This window comes from Amblyraja radiata, chromosome 15 (assembly GCF_010909765.2).
Source record: "Amblyraja radiata isolate CabotCenter1 chromosome 15, sAmbRad1.1.pri, whole genome shotgun sequence".
In the NCBI taxonomy this organism is placed as follows: domain Eukaryota; kingdom Metazoa; phylum Chordata; class Chondrichthyes; order Rajiformes; family Rajidae; genus Amblyraja; species Amblyraja radiata.
The window spans coordinates 20407370-20422841 of record NC_045970.1 but is presented as its reverse complement, the minus strand read 5'-3'; the positions used below and the strand labels follow the sequence as shown (position 1 = coordinate 20422841).

Genomic DNA, 15472 nt, shown 5'->3' with positions numbered 1-15472 from the left:
TGAAATTGCAATCAACCCTAATATTGTGAAATGACAATAACCTCATCTGAACAAATGGATATGCTGGAGGAAGTAAGTAGTGGTGGTTACAATTGTTCAACCACGTCCAATGGCATAGTAATGGTTAATCAGACCTGCATATAGGGTCGGGGTTAGTTGTGTGTTGCAACTTCCATTGAATGCATTGGGCAGAAATGGGGAAGTTGGCAGGGCAGGCTTACTGTTTCTGGGGAAGCAGGGATAGCTTGAAAGACCATTCTTTAAGCACAGAGAAGCACAACATATCATTGTAGTCTCATCCAAGGAGAAGTGCACATGTGAATTTGAGCATAAGTTCATATCAGAGGAGTAGAATTAGGCCATTCGGCCCATCATGCCTACTCCACCATTCAATCATGGCTGATCTTTCCCTCTCAACCCCATTCTCCTGCCTTCTCGCCAAAACCCATGACACTCATTACTAATCAAGAATTTGTCAATCTCCGCCTTAGAAATATCAATTGACGGCCTCCACAGCCATCTGAGGCAATTAATTCTACAGATTCACCACCCTCTGACTAAAGAAATCCTTCATCTCCTTTCTCAAGGTACGTCCTTTTATTCTGAGGTCATGGCCTCTGGTCCTAGACTCTCCCACTAGTGGAAACATCCTCTCCACATCCATTCTGTCCAGGCCTTTCACTATTAGCAGACACTATGAGCAGGACAATTTCTGCTGGCGACCCAGTCCAGTGCTCTGGTTTCCTCCCTCACATGAAAGATGTGCGAGTTTGTAGCATAATTGGCCTCTGAAAAATAGCTCCTTTTGTGTAGGGAATTATTGAGAAAGTGGGATAACAAAGAGCTAGTGTAAAAGAGTGAACAATGGTCAGCATGGACATAGAGGGCCGAAGGGACTGTATCCATGCTATGCCACTAAACTGGAGAAAAATAACTTTAATTTACAACTTTTAAAAATGTGGAGATATATTACAGATAGTAATAGACTGAAAATATTTTTAAGCTGTAAATATTTTGCACAAGTGACAGGAAACATTTTGAATTAATTGTGTAGTATAAGAACACCTAACAGTGAGACACATGCAAACAGTAATAGCAATAGTTTTAATTCTTTATAATTTTTCACTGTTAACACAAATTGTTGAAGAAATATAGAAATTGAAAGACTGACTTTAAAAAATGATTTTACCTGCAATTGGAAACTGTCACTGCACAGCTACCAAAAAAGTTTCAAGTGAAAAAGGCTTAACACTAGTAATGTTAACTCAACATGGCTGCACACAACATTTGAACAACAGAACAGCAAGTTTATGACACAATTTAACAAACGTTAATAAAGAGCTTTCTAGTTTTAAATGATAACACTCTAAGCCTAAAAGAATGTTTAAACAAAGAGTCTTTCACACACACATACTTTTTGATCTCCATGATTGAATGTTGACCCTTGCTTTAAAAGGGGCAAGTTAATATCCAGGTACAGTAAGCTACTCCCCCTCTTCCAACTCATAGCAGTGGTATGCGTTTCCATAGATTCACAGATATCACTAGACAATTTGTCTTTGCTGATTTTAAAAACAATCTTTAAAACTACATACAAGAAATGATGCTAGAACTCTATAAAAAATAGCAATAGAATGGAATCACGATAAACACATATTTAGCAAAGATAAGGGTTTGGATCAGGACATTGGGCTATAATAATGTGCAATACTAAATTCAGCTCAGTTAGTTTTTCAATCAGCAACTGAATATAACTAAAATAAAACACAAAACACTTGTTATTTGAAAACAAGATTAACCAAAACATAAGCTTTACTGAAATCTGTTAATGTAACTCGAGCTGCTGTTTTAAGTGAAATCAGGCGAAAGATTGGTGATGTCCAGCGTGTTGAGTATCAAGAAAACGTTTGATGGTGGAAATGCTTAATCATGAACTAAAGTTTTGTTTGGGTAGTATTTTGACCTGGATCACAAGTCCTATGTAAAAAGGAGTGAACGGGAAGGAATTTGTAACCTTTTAAATTTGACTCCGGTATTCAATGATGACTTTCTGTGACCACAATCACCAAGTGATCCTCTTAATGTTTTGCTGAAAAATAATCCACCCTAACCACACAACCACCCCATTAAAATCATCACTGTCTGGCTGCCACATCTGGAATTACAGCTCCCCCTCCTTCACCATACTCACTGGTAAGACACTGCACTGATGCACATGGATCTAAGCATGATTGATTCAATAGTCCAGACAAATCAGTTGAGGTGAGTTCATATAAAAAAAGCCACATCATGACAAAGAGAAACTGTTTTGTTTTGATCAAGAAATGAGAGACCTCTTGAGGAACAAATGCTTTGAAGTCAAACTTGCCAACCAACGATACAAAAGGTTTTGTTCCTGAGATGAAGGGAAATGCTTCAAGCTACCTATTGAAACTCCACACCTAAGGCTACCATTTTCTGTCAATAGCACATTTCACTCTCTCTTATCACCTATCAAACACTTACTTCAAATTATAAGAAAAATCTACCCAGTTAAACTTGTGATCAACAGATAAAAGATATGAAGGAACGTGACACACATTTATCAACAGGGACATTTCTTCGGAAAACACACTTTGTAAAATACTTCTTAGTTTCTGTTGAGTCAAGGGAGTTCTCTTGGGTTTAATGCAGCTTTCAATCCCATCCATGGATAACACTAACTTCTCAAGGCTGGCAGCTGTAAAGAGTACAAATTCTTAGAAGAGTTTCAAGTCTCAAATATCCTATAAATATTCCATTTTCATAATGATATTTTCGGTGTCTCTTGGTCCCGGCCCTAAAACTGGATGAGCCCTGCAAGGTGCTATTGCTCAGTGGCGTGCTCTCTGTCACCTTCGTGTTTTGTGGGCTGATTGGGAGACGGAGTGTGGGACGGATGCACGACTGCAGGAAGGTTGTGGGAGACGGCCACTCCACCGGGAATCATTCCTTCCATGGATGCAGTGATTCCTGCGGACGTTACACCCACTATACCAGGAGGGTACCTGCAAAGAAAGACACAATCAAATGAAAACCGTATACAAGTATTGATTGATACTTTATGATAAGGTATTTCTCAGATACTCAGTTCAGCTACAGATTACACGTTGTCAATGATGTTTCTTCTTTGTTCCACCAGCCAGACTAAAAACATACTTGGAGATCTAAAGTTGAGGTTTTAGTTTTGTATTACCTGAAAGACAGACCGGGCTTTAAGCAAAGTTGTTCAAGGCAAACATTAAATCAGTACACCTCAACAAGATGTAAATAAACAGTAACATTGTCAAAAACTGCAGGACCGGAGGCTGGGGCAGGGGGACTGGGATGGGTTTGGATAAGATGAGCTTCACTATAACTCCCCACAGATGAAAACACTATCTTTCATCATCTATGAAAAATAGGCACGTGGTGAATGGATGCACACCCATGGGCGGAACTGACAGCATCAACCAACACCTTCAGTTCTGAAGGTATGGCAAGGAAATGGCACAGATAGGGGGAGGATGGACAGAAGCTTCACATCATTTAAATCTATAAACATGTATTTTCCTTACCTTACAGCATTTTATCAGCAGATATTAGCAGCTGCTGGCTGAAATAGTAAACTTCAAATATCAATAAAGGAGAGTTTTTGAAAATGAGGAGAGCTCACAACAATTAGTCTTTTCCCTATTGATTAAACAGAAAAGGAGTTTGTTTTCTATTAACGGGCATTGTACATTCTGCTGGTAAGATGCACAAGACTCCTTTTTGCTCTCTTTAAGCCGGAAGCAGGTAGCCTCCTGCCATCACCCAATGACAAAACGCTATTAGCCAATTCTCCAGAAGTTTTATATTATGAATCTAAAATAAAATTTTAGGAATTGGCTAAGGCATTCTTCATTTAAAACATCCTCAATCTCAGTTCTACATCTTATTGCTAATGCCTACATCAAATAAAACCTCAAAATGAATAATGACTATTTGAATCTATAATGTGACTAGCTTGGCATAAGTTGAAGTACGGCATCATTTCTCAACTAGCTCAGCTCCTTAAATAATGACTTTGCAGATCAGCATAAATCCCCATTTTGAAAGATAATGAAGTTGGTAAACAATATTCTAGTTAATGATATATCTGACTGCACAATAAGAGGATATGTAACCAATTGTTCTTGCTGATCTTGTACCCCTCTTTTGGCTTCAGATAAGCATTTAGCTTAGTTTAGTTTAGATATACAGCGCGGAAGCTGGCCCTTCGGTCCACTGAGTCCGTGCAGACCAGCGATCCCGCACTAACGCTATCCTACATACATTAGGTCATGGGGAGAACGTACAACTTCCGTACAGACAGCACCCATAGTCAGGGTCAAACCCGGGTCTCTGGCGCTGTAAGGCAGCAACGCTACCACTGTGCCACCCATAAGGGGCAGTTTGGATGGTTCGGCATGTAAACATGGCCATTTTAGATGTCACTGAATGATAGCAAAGCTTTAATCACAACAGCTTCTCCAAATGAAGGACTGAACAGTCACATATCTAGTGAAGTTGATAAACTCTTCTTCAGGTATCCAGCAAATGCTTCAGAATTGGAATTTAAAGTAAAGACCTTTCACATAAGACAAGGCAAGGGCTATCAGACAACATATGTCCAATGTATGTTTTTAATAACTATTACATTATCAGCAGTTAGCACAGGACCTTATCTAGGCTACAGTTTCAAATAATGCTCTCCGTTAACCATCAAATATATCAAAGCCATGAAATATCATTTGAATATTTCTAATCCATTGTATTCGTATCTGCGAAACAAGCTTAAAATTTAGGGCAACTTGGTAATACCTCCACCTTAGACAGCACGAGATTTGCTAAACTAGTAAAGACAATTTCTCCAGTTCATTGCGACTGACGTTAACTGTATGACACTGGGATTAGATAATCTCTTGACAGGACCTCAGTGGTAAACAGCAACTGGTTTTGAAAGCTTTTTTGAAATTTAAGCATTGTTGCCTGGTTATCTGGAGTGGGACCTGAAGCCATCGACCTCTGACACAGGTGATCTTGTTAACTACCCAGCTAAGACTGCCAGCAGGGGAAGTATTAACTATTCGAGATGATACAGATGAGGGCACAACATCTCTCATAATGGAAAACTGCCAGCCCTCCTCTCCGGAGTCCAATATCTATCAGTACATTTCAAGATCATCTAACCTAACAATCATAATCCAATACACCGCTACAGCTTAAAATTGAATAGATACATCAAAGCTACCAGCAAAGCATTCCTGTAGAAAGGAATTACAGATGGTAATTTAAACCGAGATAGACACACATGGGTCGGCACGGTGGCGCAGCGGTAGAATTGCTGCCTTAGCGCTTGCAGCGCCTGAGATCTGGGTTTGATCCCGACTACAGGTGCTTGTCTGTACGGAGTTTATACGTTCTCCCCGTGCCCTGCGTGGGTTTTCTCCGAGATCGTCGGTTTCCTCCCACACTCCAAAGACGTACAGGTTTGTAGGTTAATTGGCTTGGTGTATGTGTAAATTGTCCCTAGTGTGTGTAGGATAGTGTTAATGTGCAGGGATCGCTGGTCGGCGCGGACTCGGTGGGCCAAAGGGCCTGTTTCCGCGCTGTATCTCTAAACTAAACTAAACTAAATGCTTGAGTAACCCCGCGGGACAGGCAGCATTTCTGGATAGAAGGAATGGGTGACGTTTCGGGTCGAGACCCTTCTTCAGACTCCTCCTCTTTATCAACTGTGTTACATGGCAGCATCACAGAGAACACTCTTTTGCTGATGAAGGGCAACAAGGAAACTAGAAAGAAGAGGACTGAAACTTTAGGAAATCTATGATACAAGGAAGTCATACATCTCATTTTATCTGTGGTGATTGAGAGAACTACCAGCATAACCCCACCTTCCTGTATTGTCATTGTAGCCCTACAGGTCATGGCTCTTCAAGCACACTGGTTAGCACGCAGCAAAAGCTTTTCACTGTACCTCGGTACGCGTGTCAATAAACTAAACTAAACTCCGCCAGATACTGTGAAGATTTGTGTTTGCACAAGGGATCAATTAGTTTGACCTGAGGAATCAGCTTTCCAGTTTTCAAAAGCTTCCCCCAACTATTGTCCTCTGCCATCTGCCAATGAAAAAAACATTAGATCTAATTTGTTATTCTCCTTTGAATCCCATTGTCTCATTGGCTTTTACTTTTTGGTAGATGGCTAAGGTGAAATAAAAAAGTATTTGAGTGTATAAATGTATTACCCTCCTCAACTCTTCTTGTCATTATCCCCACAACCCCTCCCCCCCCCCTGCAAATGATTATATTGAGGCAGCCACACTCAACCTTCCCTTAACAAAGATGGCTCTCCATAATTAAGTGGTTCATTAATCTGTACCTTTCTTGAAAGTTAGTATCCTCCCTTAGATTGATCTGAAAACTCTATGGCCTTTAATGACTAACTTTATCCCTTCCTCTAGAATTAATAGAATTTTATATTGACTGTATTTATAAATAAAAACAAAATGTATTTATTTTTCGCACACACTTGATTAATATCCTGGGACAATGATCCACAAAGAAGAGTTTGGTTCAAATCATAAACTTAAGAAATTTAAATCAACTACAGTTTAAATAATGTCAGGAATAGCAAAATTACAAGATTGCTAGAATATCCCATGTTGTTTAGGACAGGAATTCTTGCCATCTTTACCATCCAGACTCACCGGACTTATCATCCCAAACGTGTTAACTCTTGCAGGAAGCATTAGGAATGCTCAGTAGGTCAGAAGGGTTTGAACAAAGGGTCTCTGACTCAAAACATTGCTGTTTCCAGCATTTTAATTGTTTTAATTTCAGATTTGCCTCATCCGCACTTTTTTGTAGACGTTGGCTGATTCTTAAATGCCCCCTGAAGTGCCACGACAACCCGTTTATTCAACAATCAATGATAGAAAGGGAATAAATGCTGTTTTTTTCCCCGTACAATCTCCTGTTCTGAGAATGAATGCGATGCTATTTTAAAAATGTGCCCGTGGAAGAATCATCTTACCTGTAGGTGGCACCATTGAGCTCTGGGTGGACAGCCTGTGGATCCATGCTTGGCCATGCAGCAGTTGTAACAAAGTAATCCTTATTTACACAGTTTCTTAAACTGTCTGGGATCCGACCTGTGGAGAACAAACAGGGCAGAGATATCACAATTTAACGCATTACAAATATACATTCATAAAGATAATATATCAAACACAACCAACATGGGAGGGTTTCGGCCTGAAACGTTGCCTATTTCCTTCGCTCCATAGATGCTGCTGCACCCCGCTGAGTTTCTCCAGCAATTTTGTGTTCCATCATAATTACTTCCGTTAAACCTTCCGCACACGCAGATTAAAGTAATGACGCTACCAATATAGGAGAATTGATGGAAATATTTACTTATATTGAAGAATGTTGCACCACATAATTACAGGTAAACAAGTACCATCATCATAACATCTTCTGAAATCACATCTGTCAAGTGGTCTCACCTGTAATAGCTCTACGAATCTCAGTGGCAGCTGCTTCTCTCATCTCCAGGGATGCCTGTTCACTGTACCAGGATGTGTGTGGTGTGCAGATCAAGTTGGGAGCATCTTTCAGCGGGCCTTGTGTAAAACTGCATGGGAAACAAAATAAGGAGCCTCTATAAATAAGGAATCTGTAAATGAGGAATGTGTAGGAAGGAACTGCAGATGCTGGTTTAAACCGAAAATAGACACAAAGTGCTGGAGTAACTCAGCGGGACAGGCAGCATCTCTGGAGAGAAGGAATGGGTGACGTTTTGGGTCGAGACACTTCAGTCTGAAGAAGGGTCTCAACCCAAAATGTCACCTGTTTCTTCTCTTCAGAGATGCTGCCTGTCCCGCTGAGTTACTCCAGCATTTTATGTCAATCTTCACTGCAGGAATCTGTAAATGCAATATGATCGCACTCCTCCTGTGGCTCATCAGTCCAATAACCCAAAGCAATTAACCCATGGAGGCAAGGGGGGTGAATGCATGAAGGATAACTGCCACCAAACTCTCAGGGATCAGTGTTTAAGTCAGCAATATCTGTCTGCCATGCAAGTCCATTATAACGGATGAGACTTCCGAGTATTTAGAGACATATGATAAATTACAAGAATGATCTCATCGATCAACATATGAGCTTTTGATGACACTGTACTCATTGGAGATTGGTAGAAAAGGGGGGGGGGAATCCTCATTGAAACTTAACAAATAGTGAAAGGCCTGGGATAGAGTGGATGTGGAGAGGATGTTTTCTAAATGTCTCCTTAGAAAGGAGATGAAGAGGAGTTTCTTTAGTCAGAGGGTGGTGAATCTATAGCATTCATTGCCACAGTCTGCTGTGGAGGCCAAGTCATTGGGTATTTTTAAGGTAGAGATTGACAGATACTTAATTGGTAAGGGTGTCAAAGGGTATGGGGAGAAGTCAGGAGACAGGAATTGAGAGGGAAATATAGATCAGCCATGATTGAATGGCCGAGTAGACTTGATGAGCCGTATGGCCTCCTTCTCCCTCTCCCACAGAGCATCCTGGTGAGAACTAGCAAAATATTTTATATTGACTAATAAGAAAAATCAAGAGCGGGCAACTGGAATCAAACTATCGCTACAAGGCAGGAAAACGACGCAATTAATAGATGTCGAGAAGAGCGGCACATAGTGGTTATGTTGCGGCACCAATATTCTCCCTCACACACCCGTCATCTCCACTTTCTGATTTTTTTAAAATGTCAACATACACCGAAGGGTAACTTACAGTAGTCAATTAATCTACCAGCACATATTTAGGAAGCGGGAGGAAACCAGAGAACCCAGTAGATATCCATATGGTCACACTGAGATTGTGCAAACTCAACAAGGATACTGCCCAAGGTCAGGATTGAAACCTAACCCTTGAAGTGTATTACAGCAGAACTAACTGCTGCACCCCTGTGGCACACTTGTACCAATATTACGAAAAATATTACAAAAAGTTTACTTCCGTTATTTTGTTTTGCCCTATTTTCTGGCAACTGTTCATTAATCTTGCAAAGTATCACTGGACATATTAACTACTGCCGTTGAACAACAGAGTATAAATCATTCATATGACGTTATAATCTTACACTGGTGTAGATTTCCTATTTAATATAATTTCACATTCTGTTGTCACATTTTGTAGATGGTAATAGACAATCATTTCCCATCAGAGTTTTGTACGGCCTTCGTACACTGACACAGAAGCAGATCATTTGATCTGTCAGATCAATGGTAGAAATGTAGGGGCTGCAACTGATGGAGCTTCACACTGTGGCCTGGCCACAGATCAGAAATCATGTTAAAAACCCTTCATACCTTGTCCCCTTCCTTCCTTTGTTATCTCTGCCGCACACAATTTCTATCAGCAATAAAGGGTAGATGAATTTAAGTTGTGAATTTATATTTGTGTTAACCCTTCAATTAACGGGCAGCACCAAATGGCCTACTATGGGACGACAGATGGCACAATGGGCTAAGTGTTCGGCTGGCAACCGGAAGGTAGCCGGTTCGAATCCCGCTTGGAGTGCATACTGTCGTTGTGTCCTTGGGCAAGACACTTCACCCACCTTTGCCTGTGTGTGAATGTGTGTGAATGTGTGTGAGTGATTGGTGGTGGTCGGAGGGGCCGTAGGCGCAGATTGGCAGCCACGCTTCCGTCAGTCTGCCCCAGGGCAGCTGTGGCTACAGAAGTACCTTACCACCACCGAGTGTGACTGAGGAGTGAATGAATAATGCGATGTAAAGAGCCTTGAGTATTAGAAAGGCGCTATATAAATCCCATCCATTATTATTATTATTATTACTCCTGCACCTATTTTCTATGTTTCTATGAAACAGGCCCCTCGGCCCACCGAATCCACCAAGACCATCAATCATCCATTCACACCAGTACTATGTAATCCCACTTTCTCGTCCACTCTCGACACATTAGGAACAATTTACATTTGGGATGCAGGAGGAAACCTGAGCACCTGGAGAAAATGCATGCGGCTGCAGGGAGAACGTGCAAACGCCACACAAATATAAACCGCGATCAGGGTTGAACCCAGGTCTCTGGCGCTGTAAGACAGCAGCTCTAAGAGCTGCACCACTGTGCCGCACAAATACCATGGTGGAGTTCTAACAATATCTTAAAGGTGTTGGTTCAGTGCCACTTAGAATCAGAAGTCAATTGATAGGTCAAAATACAACAATTATATCCTGTATGCAGAGTCCACATGTATCACGTCAAATCCAAGTTATAAAATGTCAAAAACAGTAAAGGTGTATTGAAACAAGAGCACTAAGTAGTCTTTAAAGCTCATATTCAGGTTAAATTGGTACTTTACCTCACCCCAAATGCCAGGTACAAACAACATGGAAATTCAGGGAGCAACAGGACAAAGTAGGCAGCATAGAAGCATCTCGACCCGAAACGTCACCCATTCCTTCTCCCCAGAAACGCTGCCTGTCCCGCTGAGTTACTCCAGCTTTTTGTGTCCAGCACCACATTCCCTGCTGGTTGTATTCAATTTGCCTAGTTAATGGGACTAAATAGCAGATACCGTGTGTAACAAGTGGGTGGTAATGATACTGCTCCGGTTGGTATTCCCTGGGAAACGTCTTTTCATTTTGCACTGTACAACTGTTGCTTGCAAGATGACAATAAAGGTTGATTGATTGATTGCTCAATAGAGATATTCCATCCCAGTTTATTTTCAAAAAGGTAAAAATCAGTGAGAACAGACAGGATTAACCAGTGGGCAAAATTTCTAAAGTTCACTGTACTTAATATATAATTTTGGCTCAGATGTTTTGTTATATTTAGTTTACTTCATAATAACTGAGTTAAACAAATGGAGGAAGGAATATCATATAAACTGGAGGAATAGCACCTCCAGCGGCAGCTCAGTGGTGCTGCGGTGGAGTTACTGTCTTCCAACACCAGAAGCCCAGGTTCGATCCTAAGTACGGGTGCTGTCTGTACGGAGTTTGTACCTTCTCCCTGTGATTGCATAGGTTATCTCCGGGCGCTCCAGTTTCCTTCCACAATTCAAAGATGTGCAGGTTTGTTTGTTAATTGGCTCCTGTAAAATTGTCCCTAGTTTGTAGGATAGAACTAGTGTACATGGATCGCTGGTCGGCACGGACTCGGTGGGCCAAAAGGACTGCTTCCACGCTGTATCGTTAAATGAAACTAATGCACTCAAATTCCGCTTGGGTAGCTCGCCACCCAACAGTATAAATATTGAACATTATTTATTAGCGCCGCCCCAACTGTGCCACTTTCCTCTTTCCGGCTTTACAATCCACAACTCTTCAAACATGTTCCACAGCTTCCTTTCTTATCTATGGCCTTTGTTCCAATCATTTGAATATCGTAAAAACCATTGCCCTATGTCAACCTATTGCCTGCCACACTTTGCCCCGCATCTCTCCTTCTCCAGCATTCATCTCATCTCCACCCTATAATCAGTCTGAACAAGGGTCTCAACCTGAAACGTCACCCCTCCATGAAGATTCTCAGTCTCAATACAATTTGATGGCTCTTAGTTGTTATTCACAAAATGCAAAGTAAAGCATTTCAAGTTTTTGTTTATACAACACTGATAAAGAAAAGCACCACTGGCATTCTTCAACTGAGAAAGAGCTAATTATACTCAATTTGTGTAACAGCTGTTCTACTTCCAATGCCCGAGAAGATGGCAAATCAGCTCCAATATTGTGGTTGACACAAAATACTGGTGTAACACAGCAGGTCAGGAAGCATCATCTCTGGAGAAAAGGAATAGGTGACGTTTCGGGATGAGACACTTCTTCAGATTTTGTGGATATTGGAACAAGTTATCACATTAACCAGTGGCCATATTTATAATCCTATCATATCCAGATAACAAATGTTTCCCACCAGAGTTTAAAGTATATTCTCCCTGTAACCACGTGCGTCTCCTCTGGGTGCTCCTGTTTTCCCTCCCCCCCACATCCCAAGAGCACGCAGAGATAACCCAGGCGATCACAGGAGCATGCATATGCCTTCATACAAACAGGAGCCAAGGTCATGGTCAAACCCGGGTCTCTGGCACCGCTGTGCCACTGTGTCACTATAGCAGCTAGAGAGTTTGGCTGCAGGAATGGGACCGAAAAATTGGGGGCCACAAATATTGTGTCAGATTTTTGGGTGAAGGATTGAACTCAAGGCACAGAGCGATCAGGAGATTGGGAAGAGCAAGTTGGTTAACGGGTTCAATGCTGAAGACTGACTTTCCAAATTAACCCAAACCATGCAGCGTGATGCATGTTTGACATAGCTGCAAGTATTACAGTTGAAGCAATATATCATCTCTATCATCACGCATCAAGTCCTGAGTGGCTGGTGACATGTTGGCCGGTGTGGGCAAGTTGGGCCGAAGGACCTGTTCCCACACTGTATGACTCTATGACTCTAATAGAGGTATAATGTCCAATCAAGTAGGAAGTATAATTACCAAATGAGAAGGAAAAAGTGAAACAAAATAGAGACGTAAGCAATGCAATTAGATGTCTTTTTTAATAATCAACTCTGCGCAATGTTGTTTTTGATTAAGTTGAGTGCCTGTAAATAAGACTTCCAAAATATGAAACAAACTATAAAGAAATGAATATAATTAACCAGAGGACGTGTTCTTTGCTGTATCTTTCAATGGGTTTAGTTGCGTTTAGTTTAGTTCATTGTCATATGTACTGAGGTAAGTGAAAAGCTTTTCTTGACTCTACCCTTCACCACCAACTTGCTCATCTTTAGGATGTGGATGGAAACCATAACACACAAAAGGAAACCCACACAGTCACAGGGAGAAAGAGCAAACCCTAACTCACTGGAGATCAGGATCAAACCCAGGCCACAGGAGCTGTGAGGCAGTAGCTCTACTAATTGCGACACTGTGCTTCCAGCACTATTTGAGGTACTGCTACACTCTGGTTAGTTTTAGATTTGTTGTCGATGACTGCATCTCACCTGAAAGGTTCACTCTCATGGACATCAAGAGCAGCTCCTCGTATCCTTCCCTCTTTCAGGCCCTGAGCTAAAGCCTTCTCATCGACCAATCCTCCTCGTGCTGTGTTAACCAAAAATGCTCCCTGCCTCATCTGCGGACCAAGCACAGCAAGAGTTTACTCCAGGAGACGATGAACAGAGTTTATGACAATGAGAAAACAAGTACTATGACATCTAATGTGTGCACAAAACCAGATGTGATGTGGCTTTAACATATATAATGTTGCAGTGAGCTTCAATGGAGTAAAAGCAATACTTGAATACAGAACAGATTAATAGATGTTGTCTGTTTAGAAAACGGAGCAGCACTGACTGTTCAAGTTGTGCTTGTCTATTTCTGATTCAGCATTTAACACTGGGATTCTGACAGATCAACATCAACAGGGTCATTCATGTTGGTCACATACAGCATGTTCCCTCTGTATTATTTGGCTAAGAAATGTATCAGTCTTTACTCCATGTAAAGAACATCCCTTGTACAATGAATGGATTGCATTTATTGATTTTCAGTCAATTTAAGTGAAAAATAGACTATGACATGTACCTTTTTGGCCTCATGTTATCCATTTTCTCCTGAGGATACTAACTCAGGCTGCATGCAGTTTCACTGCCAAGTGGCGTTTTTTAATGTACTCGTGTAGGAATTATTTGTTATTATCATGCGTCCCACATTGGTTGTTACACCAGTGTTTGTAAACCTGAATCTATCCTAACGGAAATACAAATGTGCAGTATCTCTTTATTTAACGACTAATACCAGCAAATATGTGTTGGAATCTGCTGGTGTACATGTAGCTAACTATGCACCTCACTACACTTTGTAACATTATCATTAAAAATCCACCACATAAAAAATGAAAGACAACATAGATTACACAGAATATGAAACAATAGATGAATATATTCACACTATGCTGACCTATATCCCCTCATCCTTTTATGAAGGTTTGCTCCCCTGGATCCTTTTGAATTGTCTGGCACAGAAGGCCAGTAGATGATTCTTTCCTAAACTCTTTCAATGCCATTCTCTAACCTGAGGGCAGGAACTGTATCTAGGTCATTGAAGATAATGGAACAGCTGAATTTATTTCCACTCCTTTGTTGGCATGGACAAGTCGGGCCGAAGGGCCTGTTTCCATGCTGTATGAATGTATAATCAGGTTATGATTTTGCCACGCTGGCTGTCACAGCCTTGCTCTTTCATGTCACACGGGGACTGAACAACATATGTACCAGATCAGTGAGCCACCCACTCACTCACTCACTCACTCACTCACTGTATATCAAGAACAGTGTGTAATCATAATACAGTGGCCACAAGATTCCTCTGGACAGGGCCTGCTTTGTTCTTACTCCTCAACCACTTCTTAGAGGAAACGTTCTACGGCAGGGCAAGAGATACCTGGAGCTCTGGTTGTCGTTCTCTTAGTATGGGATTACCTGTTTGATGGTGAAGTCATTGATAAGATGGTGGTTGTGTTCATTCAGGTTACAGTGCAATGACACACAGTCACTCTGGTATAGCAGGTCCTGAAGAGTATAAACTCGTTGTACGCCCAGAGCTCTCTCAATTCCATCGGGCAAATATGGATCATAAAATATTATATTAAACCCAAAGATTTTAGCTCGGACAGCAACAGCCTGGCCAACACGACCTGCAAAACAAACAACATAATGATTTTGTAGTAAGTGAGATAGTGGGCAATACTATTGACTGAGTTAATCTAAACCACTATTGCTCTAAAGAAGCAAGACGACATAAGTGATCATTTTAACAGTAAATCATTCCAAGGTGCTTCACTCCAGTATTAGCTAGCAACATTTTACGATGTGAAGTTTGATCAAAGAGGTTTCAGAAGCGATTTAATAACAGGGAGACAGAAAGGATTTTTTTTCCACAGTAACAGTTCCAATAATTCATTTAAATGCAGAAAGGGCTGTGTTTTGGCAGGAGAGCCAAGTGTGATCGGTAGTCTTCTTGTACGATTCACAGGATTCCTGCAGGGAGAAAGCTTTGCTACATTCTCAGCTGCCTTGCCTTGGTTAAGACCAGAAATATGGCAAGCTGGCACTTGGTAAATTAACACAAGTAAGGCATCTGCAGAATCTCTGTAGGTGTCAGTGGGTGGGGATTGCCAGCCTTGTCGATGCAGGGAAATGGGACCACAAGGAAAAGAAAAGTGACATTTTAAAAAAAGCATTCCTTTATACCAATATCCAAAAGTAAATTTCATGCCAGTCATTCTTGTTTCATGAAATAATTGATGAAAACATATTAAAAATCTGCATTCTTCTGCCACTCGGCTTTGACCTCTAAGTCTAAAAGGAACAAATTTAATTTATACAATATCTCTATCGCCTCATTATGTAATTAGTGTATATTTTCC

At 41.0% G+C, this 15472-nt stretch overlaps 1 protein-coding gene across 7 annotated transcripts in view; it reads right to left on the bottom strand.

Annotated features, from left to right (window-relative positions):
* Nucleotides 1-1083: 1083 nt before the first annotated feature.
* The window catches only part of ctbp2 (C-terminal binding protein 2), a 272992-nt gene continuing 258603 nt past the window's right edge, over nt 1084-15472 (bottom strand). For 6 of the 7 annotated variants that reach the window (XM_033033717.1, XM_033033718.1, XM_033033720.1 and 3 more), the window contains 5 exons: nt 14526-14740; nt 13047-13177; nt 7535-7662; nt 7060-7177; nt 2846-3026 (listed from right to left, as the gene is read on the bottom strand). In XM_033033717.1, coding sequence (XP_032889608.1) covers nt 2846-3026; nt 7060-7177; nt 7535-7662; nt 13047-13177; nt 14526-14740 — 773 coding nt within the window. Of the gene's footprint in view, nt 3027-7059; nt 7178-7534; nt 7663-13046; nt 13178-14525; nt 14741-15472 lie in introns of all 7 variants that reach the window. The other variant, XM_033033716.1, reaches the window with a different exon arrangement.